Source organism: Ammodytes marinus (genome assembly GCF_949987685.1).
Source record: "Ammodytes marinus genome assembly, chromosome: 12".
NCBI lineage: Eukaryota > Metazoa > Chordata > Actinopteri > Uranoscopiformes > Ammodytidae > Ammodytes > Ammodytes marinus.
This window is the reverse complement of record NC_137216.1, coordinates 28,339,552-28,358,128: the sequence shown is the minus strand read 5'-3', so window position 1 is coordinate 28,358,128 and position 18,577 is coordinate 28,339,552. Positions and strand designations below refer to the sequence as shown.

The 18,577-nt window shown below is 37.8% G+C and overlaps 2 protein-coding genes across 4 annotated transcripts; both read right to left on the bottom strand.

Annotated features, from left to right (window-relative positions):
* Positions 1-5,910: 5,910 nt before the first annotated feature.
* Positions 5,911-12,826, bottom strand: LOC307258413 (gamma-crystallin M3-like; the record flags this gene model as incomplete). 3 transcript variants are annotated; one of them, XM_080037938.1, is made up of 4 exons in its annotated part: positions 5,911-6,189; positions 6,302-6,323; positions 12,394-12,614; positions 12,815-12,826. In XM_080037938.1, 4 exons carry the CDS (start codon positions 12,824-12,826, stop codon positions 5,911-5,913), a joined length of 534 nt encoding a protein of 177 aa, XP_079894064.1. The 3 variants fall into 3 exon arrangements, with proteins under 3 accessions (XP_079894064.1, XP_079894065.1, XP_079894063.1); XM_080037939.1 differs by lacking the exon at positions 12,394-12,614 and having other exon boundaries at positions 6,302-6,541; XM_080037937.1 differs by lacking the exons at positions 12,394-12,614; positions 12,815-12,826 and adding an exon at positions 6,668-6,682 and having other exon boundaries at positions 6,302-6,541.
* Positions 12,827-16,353: 3,527 nt separating this feature from the next.
* On the bottom strand, positions 16,354-17,126 carry LOC307258412 (gamma-crystallin M3-like; the record flags this gene model as incomplete). Its single annotated transcript, XM_080037936.1, has 3 exons — positions 16,354-16,629; positions 16,732-16,974; positions 17,097-17,126. The coding sequence occupies 3 exons, from the start codon at positions 17,124-17,126 to the stop codon at positions 16,354-16,356; spliced, it is 549 nt and encodes a 182-aa protein (XP_079894062.1).
* Positions 17,127-18,577: the final 1,451 nt, after the last annotated feature.

The window sequence follows — 18,577 nt, the reverse complement described above, 5'->3', positions numbered from 1 at the left end:
TTTGACATTGGGTGAACTAGTCCTTTAGTTCATGTGACACGTGCAAGCTAGCTACCGGTAGATGATATACGTAACCAGCCAATCAGGATTCAGCTTCTATGCGCGACCGGGAGAAATGAAAAAAAAAAAAAAAAAAAATCCGGAACCATAGGTGACAAACAGAAATGAGAAGGACGTTGGAATACTTTGCTGTGGATTTGTAGTCGAGAAAACCTCGTATATTTACCTTTTCCTTCCACATATATAATATGAGGCTTGTGCTGAACCGACTAGGATTAGCTGTTGTTCACCATGTTACTTCGAAGGAGACGTAAGTTGCTTCGCCTCTCTTTTGTTCGCATCAGGGGTTGCTAGCATAGACTGTATGAAAGAAGGTGGCTAGGCTAGCCATTGTTTATTAGCTGCATACATACGTTTGGGAAATGATCATTTTGAGAAGCTAGCAGTTAATTAAATGCTGATTTTATTCCCATGTCAACTGGTTCTGCAAAAGTGAATCGATAACTGGAGTTTGTGAATCGTGGCTTTTCAGTAGGATATTGAACCTGACATTGAACTTTCTTGTGAGTGAATTTTTCGTTTTTCCTGTGGATGATTTAATGATTCAATCTATATTTAAGGTGGAGTCAGCAATGTGGGGAATGTTCGTTGTCAATCACTTTTTGTCAAAATCAGTGAATATATCCCCACGATCTGAGTCTTGAACATCCTGTGTGTGCACTGGAAACAAATATGGTGTTAATTACTACTAGGTTAGGTTTGCAAAGGGGTGGAAAGTTTCGTGAAACTCGTCTCAGTACCCCTGCAGTAAGCAGTGTGCTATTTGCAACTTGCCAAGTGTACTTGCATGAAATCTGGTTCTTTTAGTCAAGATAATGCCAAAATATATTTCCCCCAACTATAACATAAACCTGATCTAAAATAGTAAAAATCAATAATGATATCAAGTTGGTTGTGTCAATAACAATAAGCTTTTTTTAAAAATCTGATTGATATTAAATGTTCATAAATATTATAAAACTTAGTTGAAAAAACTGCCTTTTACATTCTAGAACGTTTGCCAGGAATGAAATAGCAGAGTTAGAATGATTTAGTGCTTTTTGGTTGCCAAGGCCTTTAAGGGCCAACCTTACATTTAGTAAATTCCCTTTTATTCCCTTTTATTCCCAAAGTTTCCATTAATTCCCATGGAAAGTATCCAACTTTAAAAATTCCCGGAATTTTGTAACCCTAGTTACTACCAGGCTAGGTTCTATAAACTGGAATGCAAGCAGAGGTTATGTAGAAAAACGGGGCTACTGTAGCTAGAAGCATGCCAGTTTACAGAGGCTAGACTGTGTATTAAAACTGAATTTATTTCCAGCTATGGACAGGTAGCGAATCGAGAGGAGATATTCACTGATTTTGACAACAACCATTCTCCAGAATTGCTGACTCCACCTTTGAAAAGCTTATGTTTATTTATGTTGTTGTGCCAGGGCTTTGAGCAAAATTTTTTGGGGAGTGTGCAAGAGTAAGTCTTACCAAGTCGCATAGGTGCGAGACTGCAAGTGCATGAACATCACTGTCTTGGTAAGGTTACACACAGGAACAGAATGCAAAGCTAAGACCCAGGTGAACAAGCTAATTTGCCACGCCAATGTCTGCATGCCCACATTGCATGGGAAACTGGGGGACTAACATTTACTCCCGTGAGAAGCTGAGGGCACAAGCCTCACAGAGCAGGTGATAGAGCTGCATAAAATGAGAGCTTTTCTGTTGGTGATGAATGAGTTAACGATGCAATTGCGGTCAAGACAGGGGTCGGATACATCGCTCTCGCTCTCAGTCTCTTTCTCCCTCTTCAATTCACTGCACTGTTGGCGATCAGACTGCTTAAAAGTGAGCAATTGAGTACTTTTAGGGAGTCGACGCGCATTTAAAAAAACTGTGTGATCATAAAAAATTACAGGACATCTCATAGAAAAGACAGCTGATTAAATAGCCTCTGTCTCCTGCCTATCATTTATGATAGATGGTGACACTGATGTCACTGTCGGTCTTTACACTAGACTACTGCAACACTCAGATATACTATTCAATATCATGCAAGTTCATTGATTAATATGCAACCACCTGAGTTGCACCAGCGCTACTAGTGAAAAAGTAAGTGTAAAGCCCTGGGTGATTTTTTGGAATACAATTTGAAGAAGCCCTAAATGCTACAATCATGTGTGTGTTTTGCATGGCACGGTACATTTAAATGTGAAATAGAGGTGGGGTCAAAGCAACTAATTTATATTTCCATCATTTCATCTATAAGAAAAATTTGTTTGAAGCTATTTTTGATAATTGTAGTTTATGGCTTTTTAAACTTAAAAGTGTATGCACTGTAAATGTATATTTGGCCTTTTAGGCAAGATCTTTTGGTCTTGCCTTCTATTTTTGTCGCTGGATTTATGGAGCAAATTTCTTCTGCTGTTCTCTTCACTTCAGCAGTGGTGGCGAGCTAAGCCCTGTGGATGGGACGTTCCTGATTTGATCCAACCTTTGCCTGTCTGCTGGAACCAGGTAGGACCCATAATTGCCAGTATAAAAGAAGGGGTCATCCCTATGTTACCACGGACCGATGGTCCCACAGCCTACTTGTCCCATAGCCCTATGTCCTGGAAAGTGGCGATTAGGGTCAGGTATCACAGATGGGTGGTTAGGGTAAGGGAACAGGGAGAGGTTAGATCACACGCATGCACACACACACACACACACACACACACACACACACACACACACACACACACACACACACACACACACACACACACACACACACACACACACACACACACACACACACACACACACACTATTCGCTATTAGTAGGTAGATTACTTACAAATAGAGCTGTGGGAACATAGACCCTTAAAGAGCACATATTGCGGAATATTTTAATTTTTTATATTCGCGTACATTTTTAACTCAATGAATTAATAAGTGGATTTAAAAAGTGATCTAAAACAGATTGAAAACAGATTAAAACGAGAAATAAAATATATTTAATATAGTGTTAAATTCTTTAAATAAAATAAAGGGTTTTTAAATGGTTTCAAGTTGATCAGAATTGTAATTTGGTTTAAAAGGTTGATAAAACCCCTATTGCATTATTTTCCGATCAACGGTTTAATTTTATACTCGCAAAGACCAGCCGGCCTCTTGCCCCATCCCCCGTCAAATTCATATTTTCCACCTTTGGTCCCTGGAGAGGTAAGTAGAATAATACAATACTACAAAAAATATATAATATATGTATGGAAATTGTTGTTATAACACATGTGTGGAGGTGTGGTGGAAATAGTTTATTTTTCAAATTGCTGTGTAAAATCAAAACGTATTCATGTAGCTGCAGTTTCCATCACTCGTGGTGCTGAGCTACTCACAAAGGGGACAGGATGCACGGAACGGTTATGAACAAGCTCTAAACATATCTGAAAATGAGTTGAATGAACTTCAGACTGACGCCTGCATGCATACAGCAGTGAGCATAAGGGGGAGAGAAAGCATGACGTAAACTGTTTATATTTGAAGACCTGCAGCCTCATTTAGTCTTGTTACAAGCTGATGAATAAGAGAAAGCTGCTCAAAGAGCATTGTAATTATGTTTACTATTATTATTAAGTGTTTCTACTTTATCTTTAAAAAATAAATAAATATATTTAATACAGCCCTAAAATGTGTCAACAAGCGTACACTACCAAGCCACACTTTTTTATGTGACATTATGAAAAACTGGACTAACATAACCCGTCTGACTTTTTCCTTGTTTCAGCCATCAAGCCCATTGACTCATATTTCCGGCTAAGACGAACGTGCCAGGAAAATGAAGTGCGCCACATTTTGCACCACAGGTAAGGTGAAAGCGCTTGACAATTAAAATGTCAGACAGTGCGGTCTGGAGCATTCGAGTTAATACGTCCTTTAATCCTGTTTAAATGAGTCATTTATGTGCTACAGCTGTCTGTATTTGTTCCAAAAAATCTTTAAAACTTCACTTAATACATCAATATGCAAGGATGTGATATAACTGGAAAGCAGGTTCCAGTGATAATAAGGGTTGCAGTCCGGGCATCGGGAGGTGTTTCAGGCACTTCAAGCTGGGAGGAGGCCACTGGGAAAACCCAGGACTATGTGTACAGATTGTATCTCCACTCTGGCCTGGGGACACCTCAGGATCCCCCAGTCAGGGGTGGTTAATGTGGCCCGGGAAAGGGAAGTTTGTGCTCCCACGCTGGAGCTGCTGCCCCTGTGACCTGACCCCAGATACGAGGAGGAAGATGTACAGATGATGAACACTAGAAAACTGCTTCACCTGTTCTACATCTTCTCAGCATATGTAAATCCGTTCTTCTTTCTGCATCTGTCACATTGGAAAACTGTGGAAATAGCAGTGACTCTGCATCCCTACCATAACATTTACAGCTTATCATTATTACATAATGTATTCTTAAACTAAGCAAAACATTTAATTACTGGCATAACGTAAAGCTCAGCCACTGCTTATAATTTAAATTGCCTGATCTGTCCTAAATTTGTGTGATTCATCTACTAATTCAGAGATGATGAAAATAAAAAATATTTTTTCAAAACAACAGCAGGGGCAATGTTTTTTTTTTACTAAATGAAACTGTTTCGAAAACTACCGTGAGTCTATTTGTTCTCTCGACTAAATGACCAACAGACCAACTAGCAGAACAAAATGCTGTACCTTTCTCATTGTGTGTCACAATGTGATTCTGATGAGCGTGCCTCATTGTCTGAGATTTCAGCATTGTCATTTTAATCAATTGTTTTGAATGTCAGCCTTTTTTGAAAGACTGGTACAGTTTCCAAATGACGAGAGATACGCTTGTAGTCTACTTTTTCAATAGCTTGATAATCATAACTCATAACAAATAAAACCATTTTGGGGAAAAAAAGCTGAAATACTTTCCCTCTTTACATAATATCCATATCTAAATCAGTGATGTGAATTATTTCATCCAGCATATTATGAAGAACATTGACACCCAGTGATAAAAATGAGTGGACCTTAAATAAACTATCCATTTGTTCTATGCTTTTAATCTTAAAACTTAATATTTTTCCTACTATAAATAACATTACCATAGGTGACAGATTGATAACTTCGAACTACGACTTCACGGTTGCGCTGTGGTATAGTATGGCTTGTAGTCTGCCTCGTATAGGCTCAGACAGTGAAATAATTAGTAATTCAAACCAAAACATTTTTACTTTTTGACCAACTGCGAGAAGCCAAGATCCATCATTACATAATACACTTAGAAATGATAAAACCTGGTGTATTATTATAAATGAATGCTGACATCCTACATTACTCATATGGATTAAAATAGAGGCAGTATTCGTTGTTCATATCAACTTGTATGTTGGTCTTTAGTTGATGAGGACACAAAACAAACCTCTTTCTCTGCACTAAAGAAGCAACACATTCTTTGTTACGTATTGCAACCTTTTTTTTATAATGACTATTTAATATGTATTAATAACTGTGCAAAGTGCATAGATTTTAAAATGTGATGTTATGCACAGCCATATGTGGCTGGTGTAGGACAAAAATAAGTGTTACTGTGAAAGGAAGAAACGTAAACACAACAGCTTACAGCTCTGGAGAAAATTGAATTGTGCACAATGTGTCAAGACCGCTTTTTCTTTTGTCTTAACCTTGTGTCTTTGAACAGTGAAATTGTCTTCAGAGCTGTAAGCTGTTGTGCGGACATGTCTCCCTTTTTTTGTTGATATATTTCCCATGTATGTCGTGTGATTTCCAGATTGATTTAGGAATAAGTAACAGAGGAATTCATTTAAAAGAGAATGACTAGATTTTATTTAAAATCTTGCTTTTATACAGTGGTGCTTCTAATAACAAGAATCCATGATGCGCTTCATACTCTGGAACCTAGTGCCGCTCATGCCCATGTCCCTGAAGCTCTTGTACTCTCCGGGCCTCATGTACATCTGCTTGCCTCTGTACTGGGGCTGCTCGTACATCAGCCAGTGGCCGTCCATCACGTTGCAGGACTGGCACTCAGACATACGGTAACGGTCCTGGAGGTTGTCACAATCGTCCATCATCTCGTGCATCTGACCACCGAAGTTCTCCCTCTCGTAGATCTTCATCCTGAACTGGCCTCTGTGCTGTAAATTGAAACGGGTGAAAGTCAGTCGCTGAAATCCTCCTTAAATCACCTTCTTGTTCATTTATCTACGTTTAAAATTCAAGGAAACAAGAAAAAAGTGAGTCACATACCATGGGGATCATGCGGCAAGACCTGATGCAATCGCTCATGCCCATACGCTGGTAGTCGGAGTACTCTCCCCTCCTAACAAAGTGCTGGTTTCCCTGGTAGTTAGTGCGGTCGTAGACCATGAAGCAGCCGCTCTCAACCCTGCAGGAGTGGCACTTGCTCAGGTAGGAGGACATGTCAGGGCAGTCGGCGCTGGTCTCATAGGAACGACCCTGGAAGTTCCTGTCCTCGTAAAAGATGATCTAGAAAAAACAGACACCATTATGATTACCTCTGCAAACCACAGGTTGTATAAAGTAAAATTAATTTGGCATAGTTCACTCCAATATAGACAAACATTAGAAATCAAAGGCTAAAGCTGCACACACCTTGCCCATGGTCATGGTTGTAGTTTCTACTGTTTTGGCTCAAATTGACTGCACGTTTTCCTCAGTGTCCCGCATTGCTTTTATACCTGACCTCGCGCCCAAATGATGCATGACCCCCATTGTTCAAATTCCTGACAACGCAACATGGAGCAGAGGCCCCCCTGTGTACAGTGCAGATCAAAGTGACCTTCAACAGATGGGTGATTTGCGGTGGTTGCATTTATGAGAAGAGAGGCCACCGCTTTATATTGTCCCAACTGCTGAATAATAGGATTTATTTTTCCACAAACACACCTGTACATCTGAAGGGCTCATTGGATATGTCACCTCTGAATTCTAATGTTTTTTAGGTAATACACCAGAACCTTGCCAACAATTCTGTTCATTAGCAATTAGCCGTACTCTCAGAACAATACATTAGCAGATAAATTGACATTGTACTAAAGCAGAGTAAAACTTGATCGTAAAAGCCTTACAAGTTTTTTGTAAGTACACCAAAGAATGTGAGTTTATCCTTCCACATTTTTCTTCATACTGCTTTCCTTTTCACAAAAGTAGATAAACCAAATTAGTGAAACCAATTAATACATGAAACTCCAGAAGAAGTTAGCTTGAATCTGCAAATATAGGACTGACACATGTATCAGAATATATGTTTAAAGCTTTGAGGAGGTTGTACATTGGTTTCCTGATATACTTTGATGCTCTATTGGTTTCTTTAAGGTGTAACACATTGTGATGTATAACCCAAAAGGTTTCAGCATACAGAAGCATCACTTTGACCATTACATCACAAAAACTTTACACAACAGTCATAACAGGATTTCCCCCACGTACACAGCAATTAAGTGTGCAATTGAAAGTGTGCAACTAGCATTGCTTAGTTCATAAAAATAAACGTACAATATATGTATTGCTGCTAACATATGTCGTACAGCTGTTCAACCTCCTTAACAAGTGGGCAGAAAAGGAAAACCGCTAGGGGTTCATGGGCCACACATACAGTAAAACAGATAATGTCAATGAATCGCTACAAATAAATCATACTTAAGGTAGTGTTAACTCAATAGATATAGTACTACTAAATGGAATAAACTTGTCAGACGCATTCCTTTCTTCTTCACTTTTTAATAACAATTTTTGTTCTTAGATATTTTGGACACATTCTTATGATTCAACAATGTTGTTGGAATCATCACAAAACTGTTTAAGTCAGTGAGAGAAATTGCACTGCCTTGATTTAGCTATTTCAGCATAGTTTGGCTCATAAGTTGTAAGGCCAATCCCGATGCAGCTTCATAAACCAGCCTCATAAGCATGTGTAAAACTGATTTACTGCATTTGTTTTATTTATCATATATTATTACACACGCGATCCAGATTTGCAGACAACAAGTTCCCTTTAAATTTTTATTTATTTTATTTTTTATTTTTTGGTCTGCAGGCACCTCTTGCGGGCCAGAAAAAAAATAAGAAGGACCGTATTTGGCCCACTGGGCACTAGTTGAATAGGCCTGTCGTACAGTATAAAGTTGTTCACTGTGTTTTGTGTGAAAAATCACTGGAACCACAAATATCTTTCTTAAAGCACTATACAGTTTGGACAATTTCTTTTGCTTTATGATTTTCATTGTAAATATTACTTTATTATGTCCGTCCACTTGTTTAATTCTTTTGTTATTTTTTTCCCTATATTTACCATTTGTCGGCCATAGTGTGAACAAGGCGTGAGCCTATCCTTCACGCGAGCTGCGCTTGTACAACAGCAAAAAACTGTGAAAATATGTTTCACAAAGTAGGCATCAAGCCACAAAACGTGGCATTGACATAGAATATATCCATGATTTTTTACCCTTTCACTTCGTGCTTCCTGCTTTTCCCCGCCCCAGAATGTCTGTCCAATGAATGAATGACCTCAGCACACATGTGGTTTTGCCTCGTGATACTGGTTCACTTGCATAAAGGTCAATGTGAAAGTGGACCACATCAACAAACAAAATAATCCAAATTCTATTTTGTCTGGAGCAAAGCAAGTGAACTAGCGGACTTTCCCAGTGTGAATACACCCTTAGTGCACACATCCCGGCACCTTAAGCAGCCCTGACGAATGCATTTCCCATATTGCCTTGCTCTAGGCTGAATGCTATGTTGTAGTTTTGACCGTGGTTTAGAGGGCTGTTCTATTTCATGAAAATAGCTGTGTTTCTCTAGAATGAGAAATCCCCATGCCCATGCCCTATCCCTAACCGCGGGGGGCAGCGCTGCCTTAAAGGTTCCGTTGGTGGGACAAAACACCCATCAAAATGTGAAGCATGGAGGCAAACAAATTAAGGTATATTTTTACAGTATTGCTTTCTTTAGGTTCCTTTTTAGTATGGATTGAAATGGAATTTGATGTGAGTTGTTTCCACGATTGGAAAATTATTAAAATGGCAAAAATATTTGCACCTTAAGGACTACTGTCCTGTTTTTGTTTTAAAAATTCCTGAAAAAGACCATTCAAGCAGCAAGTTTTTCCTCATGTTTTTGAGAATATACTGTAGGGATGAAAGCTGCAGCTGACTTCTAGTGTGGACTGAATGGGCGGCAACAAAGCGTTAAAGCAACAATGGGGAAATGCCAGTATTCTGAGGGCTGTCCCCTCAATGCTAATGTATACCCTGGTGGGATAAGGATTGACAATTGGATACGAGGATGAAATCTGCCGCATAGTTTCAGTGTTAAAACTGATACAATAATTGCTGTCTGTGGTTCTATATGGGCTGTGGTAATCATTTTGAAAAATCTTGCAGCAACATATTGAAAAAAAATAACTATGAACTAGTTAATTTTTGAACTGTGAACTTAGTTCAACATTTTTAATTATGAACTATGTACTGAAGTAGTTCATTTTAAAGTGTGTGAACTGCACTTTGAACTAGTTCTTGTAGAAGTACTTCCCTAACACTGTTGGGTACTCGCTGCTCCTGTTACTTATTAAAATCACTCTTTGCCTGTTAATCTTCTTTTAAAGTTTGAGCTTACTGCACAATTTTGAAAAATGCATTCAGACCATGGATTCTGAATTCTGTTTTAGAACCATTGTTTCTAAACATTCCGACATCAGCTGGCCGACATTCGGGAGGGAGGGGGGTGCGCGGTGTCTTTGAAGGCGGCGGGCTAGCTGCTAGCTGTCACTCAGGAAGATCTGAATTACATGACTTAATTGAAAAATCGAGTGACACAAAGTCTAACGGCACTGTCAGTGTCACTACACAATGTGAGCTCATATGCCACACAGATGGGTCGTCTGAGGTGGAGGACTTTACTTATTCTAAATTGTTGGCGGGTGTCTCTATCGTAGTGTTAGGAGACAGAGTAGCGCAAGTGAGCTAGCGGCAGTGTGTGTGTGTGAGCGAGGAGAGCGGGCGGTAGCGTGTGTCAATCAAGTGAAGCAATGAACGTGTGTGTGTGTGTGTGTGTGTGCACACAAGCGAGATTAGTTAAGGGTGTTAACCCCCGAAATAACATCCTTGGAGTGATGGTATAACAGTAGTAGCTCATGGACCAGCCATGGACTTGTAAAGAGCGTGACCGGTTTTGCGGCGACGTGATGACGTACATTAAGACAAAATGTGCTTAATGTACGTCATTTTTCGAACCCGAAGGAAAAAGTCTTTTTCAAATCTTAGTAAAGTTCTAAAATAATTTACGATACAAAAAATTTCTTAAATTGCCGATATTTAACATATTGCAATATTAACACCAGCATATATGTGTTCCTTCACAACATAGTCATTTAATTCAGCTTCTATCTCAAAAAACAAGTAAAAGGGTGCAGTTACACTAATTGCCTCTGCATAAAATCTGCCGCACAAATAAACTTAAAATTTACCAATTTACATTTTTGCAGAGTCAAACCCGGGAATCTGCGAAAAGGACTTGGCCTTGTTGAGAAACATTGTTGACAGATTTCTGAATGGAATTTTGTACCTTTTCGTACCAGCGGCCATTCTGTAATACAACACTCCCTTTAGCAACTAAATATAAGACCTCTGTGACCTGTGTATCTGCAAGAGCGAGCGGCGTTAACAACTTCAAAACAGTACCAGTTTAGTATGATTACATGCTTTTAGATGCTTTAATTATATGCAGAATTGATACACATTCCATACTAATAACAATGAATTCATGTATGTACATTCCAGAGTTACGTATCTGGATAAATGAATAAGTAAACATTGAATAGACAGATTTCTGAACAGAGTTTTGTACCCGTGTTTTACATTACCAGTACTGCAGCGAGACTATTCAAGACAGTGCAGTTACATTTTGGCCTTTAGATGTCGCCAAACCAACATTCCTACATATTGTCGCTTTAACCTGCTGTAGGCTGATTATTTAATTATCAGAGTACAGTATGTGATGTTTTAGTTCTATGTGAAAATAAATTTCATATCTCTAACCATGTTATAGTTATTATCTACTCTATATGTATTTGCATCTTCTACTACAACTTTAATTTCAAATAACCCCTAATTATCTATAGTAGGGAGACATATTCCACTTTACGTCATCTGGTAAACCATTCTGCATAAAATGTATTTATAATATCTTAGTGAACATATGGTGTTATAAATGATAATACCATTTGAAGTCCTTCTTGGTTACAAGTAGAGTAGAGGATAAAAGGATTATTTAATGAGCATCAATAATGAACTATATATCTTCTTGCATTCAAATTACTCAATATATAATTCAAATGACACAATAGATCTCAATACATTCTTAATAATAGATAACCAACATTAAAACAGATGTATGCCATGTTTATTGCCAAATTGTTTTTATTTCTCAAGTCATATTTTTTTTAAACATTAATTCTTTGAGTTAACAGGACTCAGTAATGCGTCTGATAGAGCTGAATCTCATTCCATCGTATCCCATGTCCCTGAAGCTCCTGTACTCTCCGGGCCTCAGGTACATCTGCCTGCCTCTGTACTGGGGCTGCTCGTACATCAGCCAATGGCCGTCCATCACGTTGCAGGACTGGCAGTCGGACATACGGTGGCGGTCCTGGATGTTGTCGCAGTCTTCGTTCAGCTCCTTTGCCTGACCTCCGAAGTTCTCCATCTCGTAGATCTTGATTTTATAGGAACCTTTGTGCTGTTAAGAGACAAAGCAAATATATTGTGAATAATAGTCTTGGTTAGGAACTTGGCCCCCTTTTGCAGTCATGTGATATACAGTATTTAGTAGTTTGTATTTCTTGACATCTGAGAGTTTAGTTTAGTTATGTATATTTAGTCCTTTTTCCAACTTATAGACAACAGACTTTGTCAATAAATAACAATAAATAAACATTAAGTTAATGATTTTCTAGCATTAATGAGGACAGATAAACAAGAAACAAAACAGGACCCAAAGGGTGTAGGCTCAAGCCTTAGCTTATTAAACCTGTTCTTTTAACATTGATTATTTATTTTACCGAAAAATTAAAGAACTCCAACAGAACTTTACTCTATATACAGAACACATTGAAAATACAGTTCCCTCTCAGTTCATACTGACATTGTCTTATTTAAAAAAAAAATCTGTATACAGTCTGCTAACATGCTATAGTATGCTTTGTACATCAGTGATGCTATTTTAAAATCTAGAAGCAGGAAAATCGTGATTTAGATGTTGCTTATTTAAGTGTGAATTTGAAAAGTGTGATTCATACCATGGGGACATTACGGCAAGACCTGATGCAGTCGCCGAAGCCCATCATACGCTGGTAGTCGGAGTACTCGCCCCTCCTCATGAAGTACTGGTTTCCCATGTAGTTGGGACGATCGTAAACCATGAAGCAGCCGCTCTCCACCTTGCAGGAGTGGCACCTGCTCAGGTGGGAGGCCATGTCGGCGCAGTCGCTGCTGGTCTCATAGGAGCGACCCTGGAAGTTCCTGTCCTCGTAGAAGATGATCTAATGTCCAAACATAACAGGCAAAAGTACAACACCATTAGCCAGCTGTATCATTATGGTCTCATAGTCTCATCTTGTAGTACAGTAATAGTGCCTGAAGGATGCATCTGTGCATCCCTTTCTCTGTACAAGAAAACATGTGCATACAACAATAACAAAAACTGAATTGGTACATCATTAGACCACTGTCGTAGACCTACCTTGCCGTGCATGGTGGCTGATATATTGACTGATGCTATAGCAGTCCTATCCTGGATTGAAGCCTTTTTTATAGTGAACCCCACATTCAACAGATCAATGGCACCATTGTGTGGAAGCCATGAGTCAGCACGAGCATGCAACGTTAGCCCAACTGTTAGTGAATGCTGATGGGAAAGGGTTATTATGCATCCTCTCATAGGCCTCTGTGATTCTAGATCAAATGGCTTCTGTTACCTGATTTTAAATTACTTTTCAACTGTTTTCAATCATTTATTATTTAATGGATGTTTCTTATATTGAATGATGCCTTTAGTGTTTTAAAACATGGCTCCCGTCTTTGCAGCACTAAGCACCTTATATTTCTACTGAAATTGATCTTACTTTTTTTAAACTAATCTCGTCATGTCTATGTTCTTTTTATGTCTATGTTCATGTTCAGCTTGTAATTCCATCATGGTAAAGCCATTTGAGCTGCATTTTTTGCTATACAAATACAGTTTTTTATTATTAATTAAAATATTTGATTAATTTAAATCAATCAAGAATATTCCTATTTTAGAAGTTACACGCTGTGGAAGAAAGGATAAAAAAGACATTTGAATCATCTTTAATGCAAATTGGTAATCCACAGAGCAGTTCATTTATTCTGTATCACAAATGCCGTTGCTGTGCTGAGACAGCAAACAAATTCAAACAAATATATCTCACAATTCACACTCTCACTTATGCAAAGGCATTTCACCATTTTAGCAGTGTGCATGAAGCTCTATGAAACCTGCAGCAAATACCTGTTTGGTTTATGCTAACCTTCACTATTTGTTTCATCACATACAGTCATATGAAAAAGTTTGGGAACCCCTCTCAGCCGGCATTATAATTGACTCTACTTTCACAAAAAAAATATAAAAGTGGTATGTCTTTAATTTACCAGGAACAGTTAAGTACTGGGATGTTTTCCAAACAAAGATTTTTTAAAAAGCAGTATTTGGTTGTATGAAATAAAATAAAATGTGAAAAACTGGCTGTGCAAAAATATGGGTACCCTTGTGGTTTTGTTGATTTTAATGCCTGTAACAGCATGTAAAACTGATGACTTTAAACACAAAGTTGGTTGGATTATGTTGTTAAGCCTTGAACCTCATATAATTGTCTGTTTAATCATGAGAAAATGTATTTTAGGTGCCTAAATGCAAGTTGCACTTCTCTTTGACTCTCTGCTGAAGTGAGACAGAATGGGATCATCAAAACAGCTCCCAAAAGATCTGAAAAACAAAGATTGTTCATTGTCATGGTTTAGAGGAAGGCTACAAGAAGCTTTCCCAAAGGTTTCAATTGTCAATTTCAACTGTAGGGAACGTTGTCAGGAAACGTTGTCAAGAACATCTGGCTGCAGATGGTGCATCTGTACATCGTTCAACAATTCAGCGCAATTTGCACCAAAACATCTGCTTTTTATAAAGACCAAATAACTTAATTTTTGTCTCATCAGTCCAAAGCATTTTCTTCCAATATGAAGCTGGCTTGTCTAAATGAGCTTTTGCATACTCCATGCAACTGTATCTGTGGCGTGGGCGCAGAAAGGGCTTCCTTCTCATCACCCGGCCATACAGATGTTTTGGTGCAAATTGCAATGAATTGTAGAACCATGTACAGCTACACAATCTGCAGCCAGATGTTCTTGCAGGTCTTTGGAGGTGATCTTTGGGTTGTGTGCAACCATTCTCACAATCCGCCGCATATGCCGCTCTTGTACTTTTCTTGGTCTGTTAGACCTGGGTTTAACTGCAACTGTGCCTGTGTCCTTCCATTCCCTGACAACGTTCCTTACAGTAGAAATTGACAATTGAAACCTTTGGGAAAGCTTCTTGTAGCCTTCCCCTAAACCATGACAATGAACAATCTTTGTTTTTCAGATCTTTTGGGAGCTATTTTGATGATCCCATTCTGTCTCACTTCAGCAGAGAGTCAAAGAGAAGTGCAACTTGCATTTAGGCACCTAAAATACATTTTCTCATGATTAAACAGACAATTATATGAGGTTCAAGGCTTAACAACATAATCCAACCAACTTTGTGTTTAAAGTCATCAGTTTTACATGCTGTTACAGGCATTAAAATCAACAAAACCACAAGGGTACCCATATTTTTGCACAGCCAGTTTTTCACATTTTATTTTATTTCATACAACTAAATACTGCTTTTCAAAAAATCTTTGTTTGGAAAACATCACAGTACTTAGCTGTTCCTGGTAAATTAAAGACATAACACTTTTATATTTTTTTTGTGAAAGCAGAGTCAATTATAATGCCGGCTGAGAGGGGTTCCCAAACTTTTTCATATGATTGTATCTGCTTGTTTTATTTCATATGAACACTTATATGAAGTGTTGGAAGAAGTAATCAGATTATTTACTATAAGTAAAAGTAGCAATGTGTAAAAAAACTCTGTTACAAGTGTAAGTCATGCATTAAAAATTGTAAGTAGATAATAAAATGAAAATATAATCTTTAAAATATACTTAAAGTTCCAAAAGTGAAAGCATTCGTGCAGAATGGCTCCTTATAGAATAATATGTACTATATTACATCATTATAATCATTGATAGATTAAAGTACGTGCCACGTAAATGTTGCAGCTTTTGAATCATGTTGGATTTGTCGATTATATTATGTAATGGTAATCTGAACATGTAAAATAGTAAATACTGCCATCGGTGTATGAGTGTGTGTATGAATGGGTGAATGTGGTAAGATATGTAAAGCGCTTTGGGGCTGAGAAAATCGGCTAGAAAAGCGCTATATAAGTCAAGTCCATTTACCATTTACCATTTACTTTGATCAATAATGTGTAACTTCTCCATCGAAAATTTAGTGGAGTAAAAGTACAACCTAGCAAAACATTCAAATAGTTAAGTTAAGTACAAATACCTCAAATTTGTGCTTCAGTAGAGTACTTCAATGAATGTACTGTTAATTTGCATCGCTGCTTGGGAACACACACACACACACGTTTGATATCAGCCATTTGCAGAATGACACTAGTTTACCATACTTTGTACATTGTATGATTTAAGTTATAGGTGTAGTTGAATTTGCATTTCAAGTCTATTTATTATACTTTTCACATGACATTGTCATGACATGTAATATGTTTTGGTGCAAAATGGGGTATAATCATCATCATCAGTGAAGATTCAAACAGCCCTATAAAAAAGCTAATACAGTGAAAATAGGGAACTATATATATGAATATCTAATTGTGGTTGTGACAATTGAGATTTATGTAACAAATAGATTTTTTTTCTGTTGCAGAATATATGGGAACAAATGTGTTTTTTTTACAGGTCTTGTCTCACTTTTAGTCGTTTAATGAACAGTTATTGAAGTAAGAAGTGATGTTATGATACTCATAAGTAATTTATATATATTTTTTCTATATATTACATATTTTTTTTTATGAATTTGAAAGAACAGAGAAAAAGAGAAAAGGTTCAGGTTTTTGTTTTATCATTCATTTATTTTATTTCATACTGAAAATATCTAGCACATGTCGGTGATACGCTTCATGCTCATGAACCTCTGGCCGCTCATGCCCATGTCCCTGAAGCTCTTGTACTCTCCGGGCCTCATGTACATCTGCCTGCCTCTGTAGTTGGGCTGCTCGTACATCAGCCAGTGGCCGTCCATCACGTTGCAGGACTGGCAGTCGGACATACGGTAACGGTCCTGGATGTTCTCACAGTCGTCCATCATCTCGTGCATCTGACCACTGAAGTTCTCCCTCTCGTAGATCCTCATCCTGAACTGGCCCCTGTGCTGTTGGGAGAGAATAAGGATGAATTGATATGAATATCAATTTTTTTCGGGATTGCCAAACGAAGAAGAGCCCGAGTATGGTGGATAGTGTTTGATACATACCATGGGGATCATGCGGCAAGACCTGATACCGCTCATTCCCATCATCATGCTCTGGTTGTCGGCATACTCGCCCCTCCTCATGAAGTACTGGTTTCCCATGTAGTTGGTACGGTCGTAAACCATGAAGCAGCCGCTCTCCACCCTGCAGGACTGGCACCTGCTCAGGTAGGAGGACATGTCAGAGCAGTCGCTCATGCACTCATAGGAGCGGCCCTGGAAGTTCCTCTCCTCGTAGAAAGTGATCTGAAGAACAAAGGATGCAATAATTCATTTTGGGTTGACATTAAAACGATAATATATAAATGTTCTAAATCTACTGTTTAATATATATTATAATTTGTGTTTAAAATGATTCTGAAGCTTACCTTGCCCATGTTCATTTCAGTGGTGGTCATACTTGAGCTGCTGCTTTTGCTGTTGCTAGTGCTGCACTGCTGTCCTGTTTGGTTTAACCCATGCTTTTATACCTGATCAGACCCTACAGAGTCAGTGGCCCCCCATTGTTTAAACCCCTGACCCAGCAACATGGTATAGAACACTGTACAGGCCTCTGTTACTGTACAATAGTCACATGACAGGGCCCTCGAAGACTTTAGAAATGTTAACACTTTGACCGTGGAACAAAAAAAGCCTTGTTCAATGTTATGCCGGATTCAGTTGAAATAAAGTCAATCTATAATTTTAGTATGTGGCTGTACTTCATGATATATTATATTTGTTTATCGCATCACTGGGAATCTGATGTGGATTCAATTACAAAAAGGAAATGGCTTGATTTTAGAAAAACTAAACAAAAAATTATTTATTTAACACTTTAAAAGATGAAAAAATAAGTAGCATTAAGTGATAAAGACATACCTAAAATATTTGAATTATAGGACTATGAACATACTTGTATGAATGAGATAGTGGTAAAAATCAGCTAACAATGTTTATTTCAGATTGCATGAGAGACATTGGCTAGGCACTGTTTAGTTGGACATATTTTAAAGATATGCTTTTTGTGTTTTTCACATTGATTGTATTGATAGTTAAGCACAGGGCTGAAAGGGGGAGAGAGAGAGGGAGAAGACATGCAGTAAATGGCCCGAGACAATTACTTTTGCCTTAATGGTAGGCACTCTACCGGTGAGTCATCAGGGCGCCCCATATTTTTAAACTATTTAAAATAAATTTAAGATTAAGCATTTTGTTGCTTAAACTGTGAGAGCATAGTGAACTAAGACTGCAGTATGTTCAAATGTTCAATTCCCGCTGCAAAGAGTTTCCAAGTTAAATTATTATACTTTTTTTGATCAAACATATATCATTCTTCTACGATAACACTTCACCACAAGTTATTTATATTCATATACAGTATATTGTATTCTTGTTAGTCATATACATTAGTGTCATATCTACTATTATATACTAATTGATTGATATTTAATGTATTTTTTGAATGCATCTTTGGTCAGCACTTTTGCCCAATACAAATTTCCTTCAGGACAATGAAGTTTATATTATCTTATCTATAACATTTATCCTGAATATATAAACAAAATGAAACCGCTGTTTTGGTCACCTCAAAGCAGTATTACTCAATACCAGTCTTGATCTTGATTACCAAGGTCTTGATCTTGTCTTGGCATTGGCTATATTTTTACTCTGCCCTGTATCGGAATCACATAAAGTACTTTATTTTCATTTTATTTCAAGATAACATACAGTACACAAATTTACTTTGGTAGGTGTTTTTATGGATATGTGGATACTTAGGGTGTATTCACACATGGAAAGTCCGTTAGTTCACTTGCTTTGGTCCAGACCAAATAGAATTTAGATTTTTTTTTTCTTTGGTGTTGTC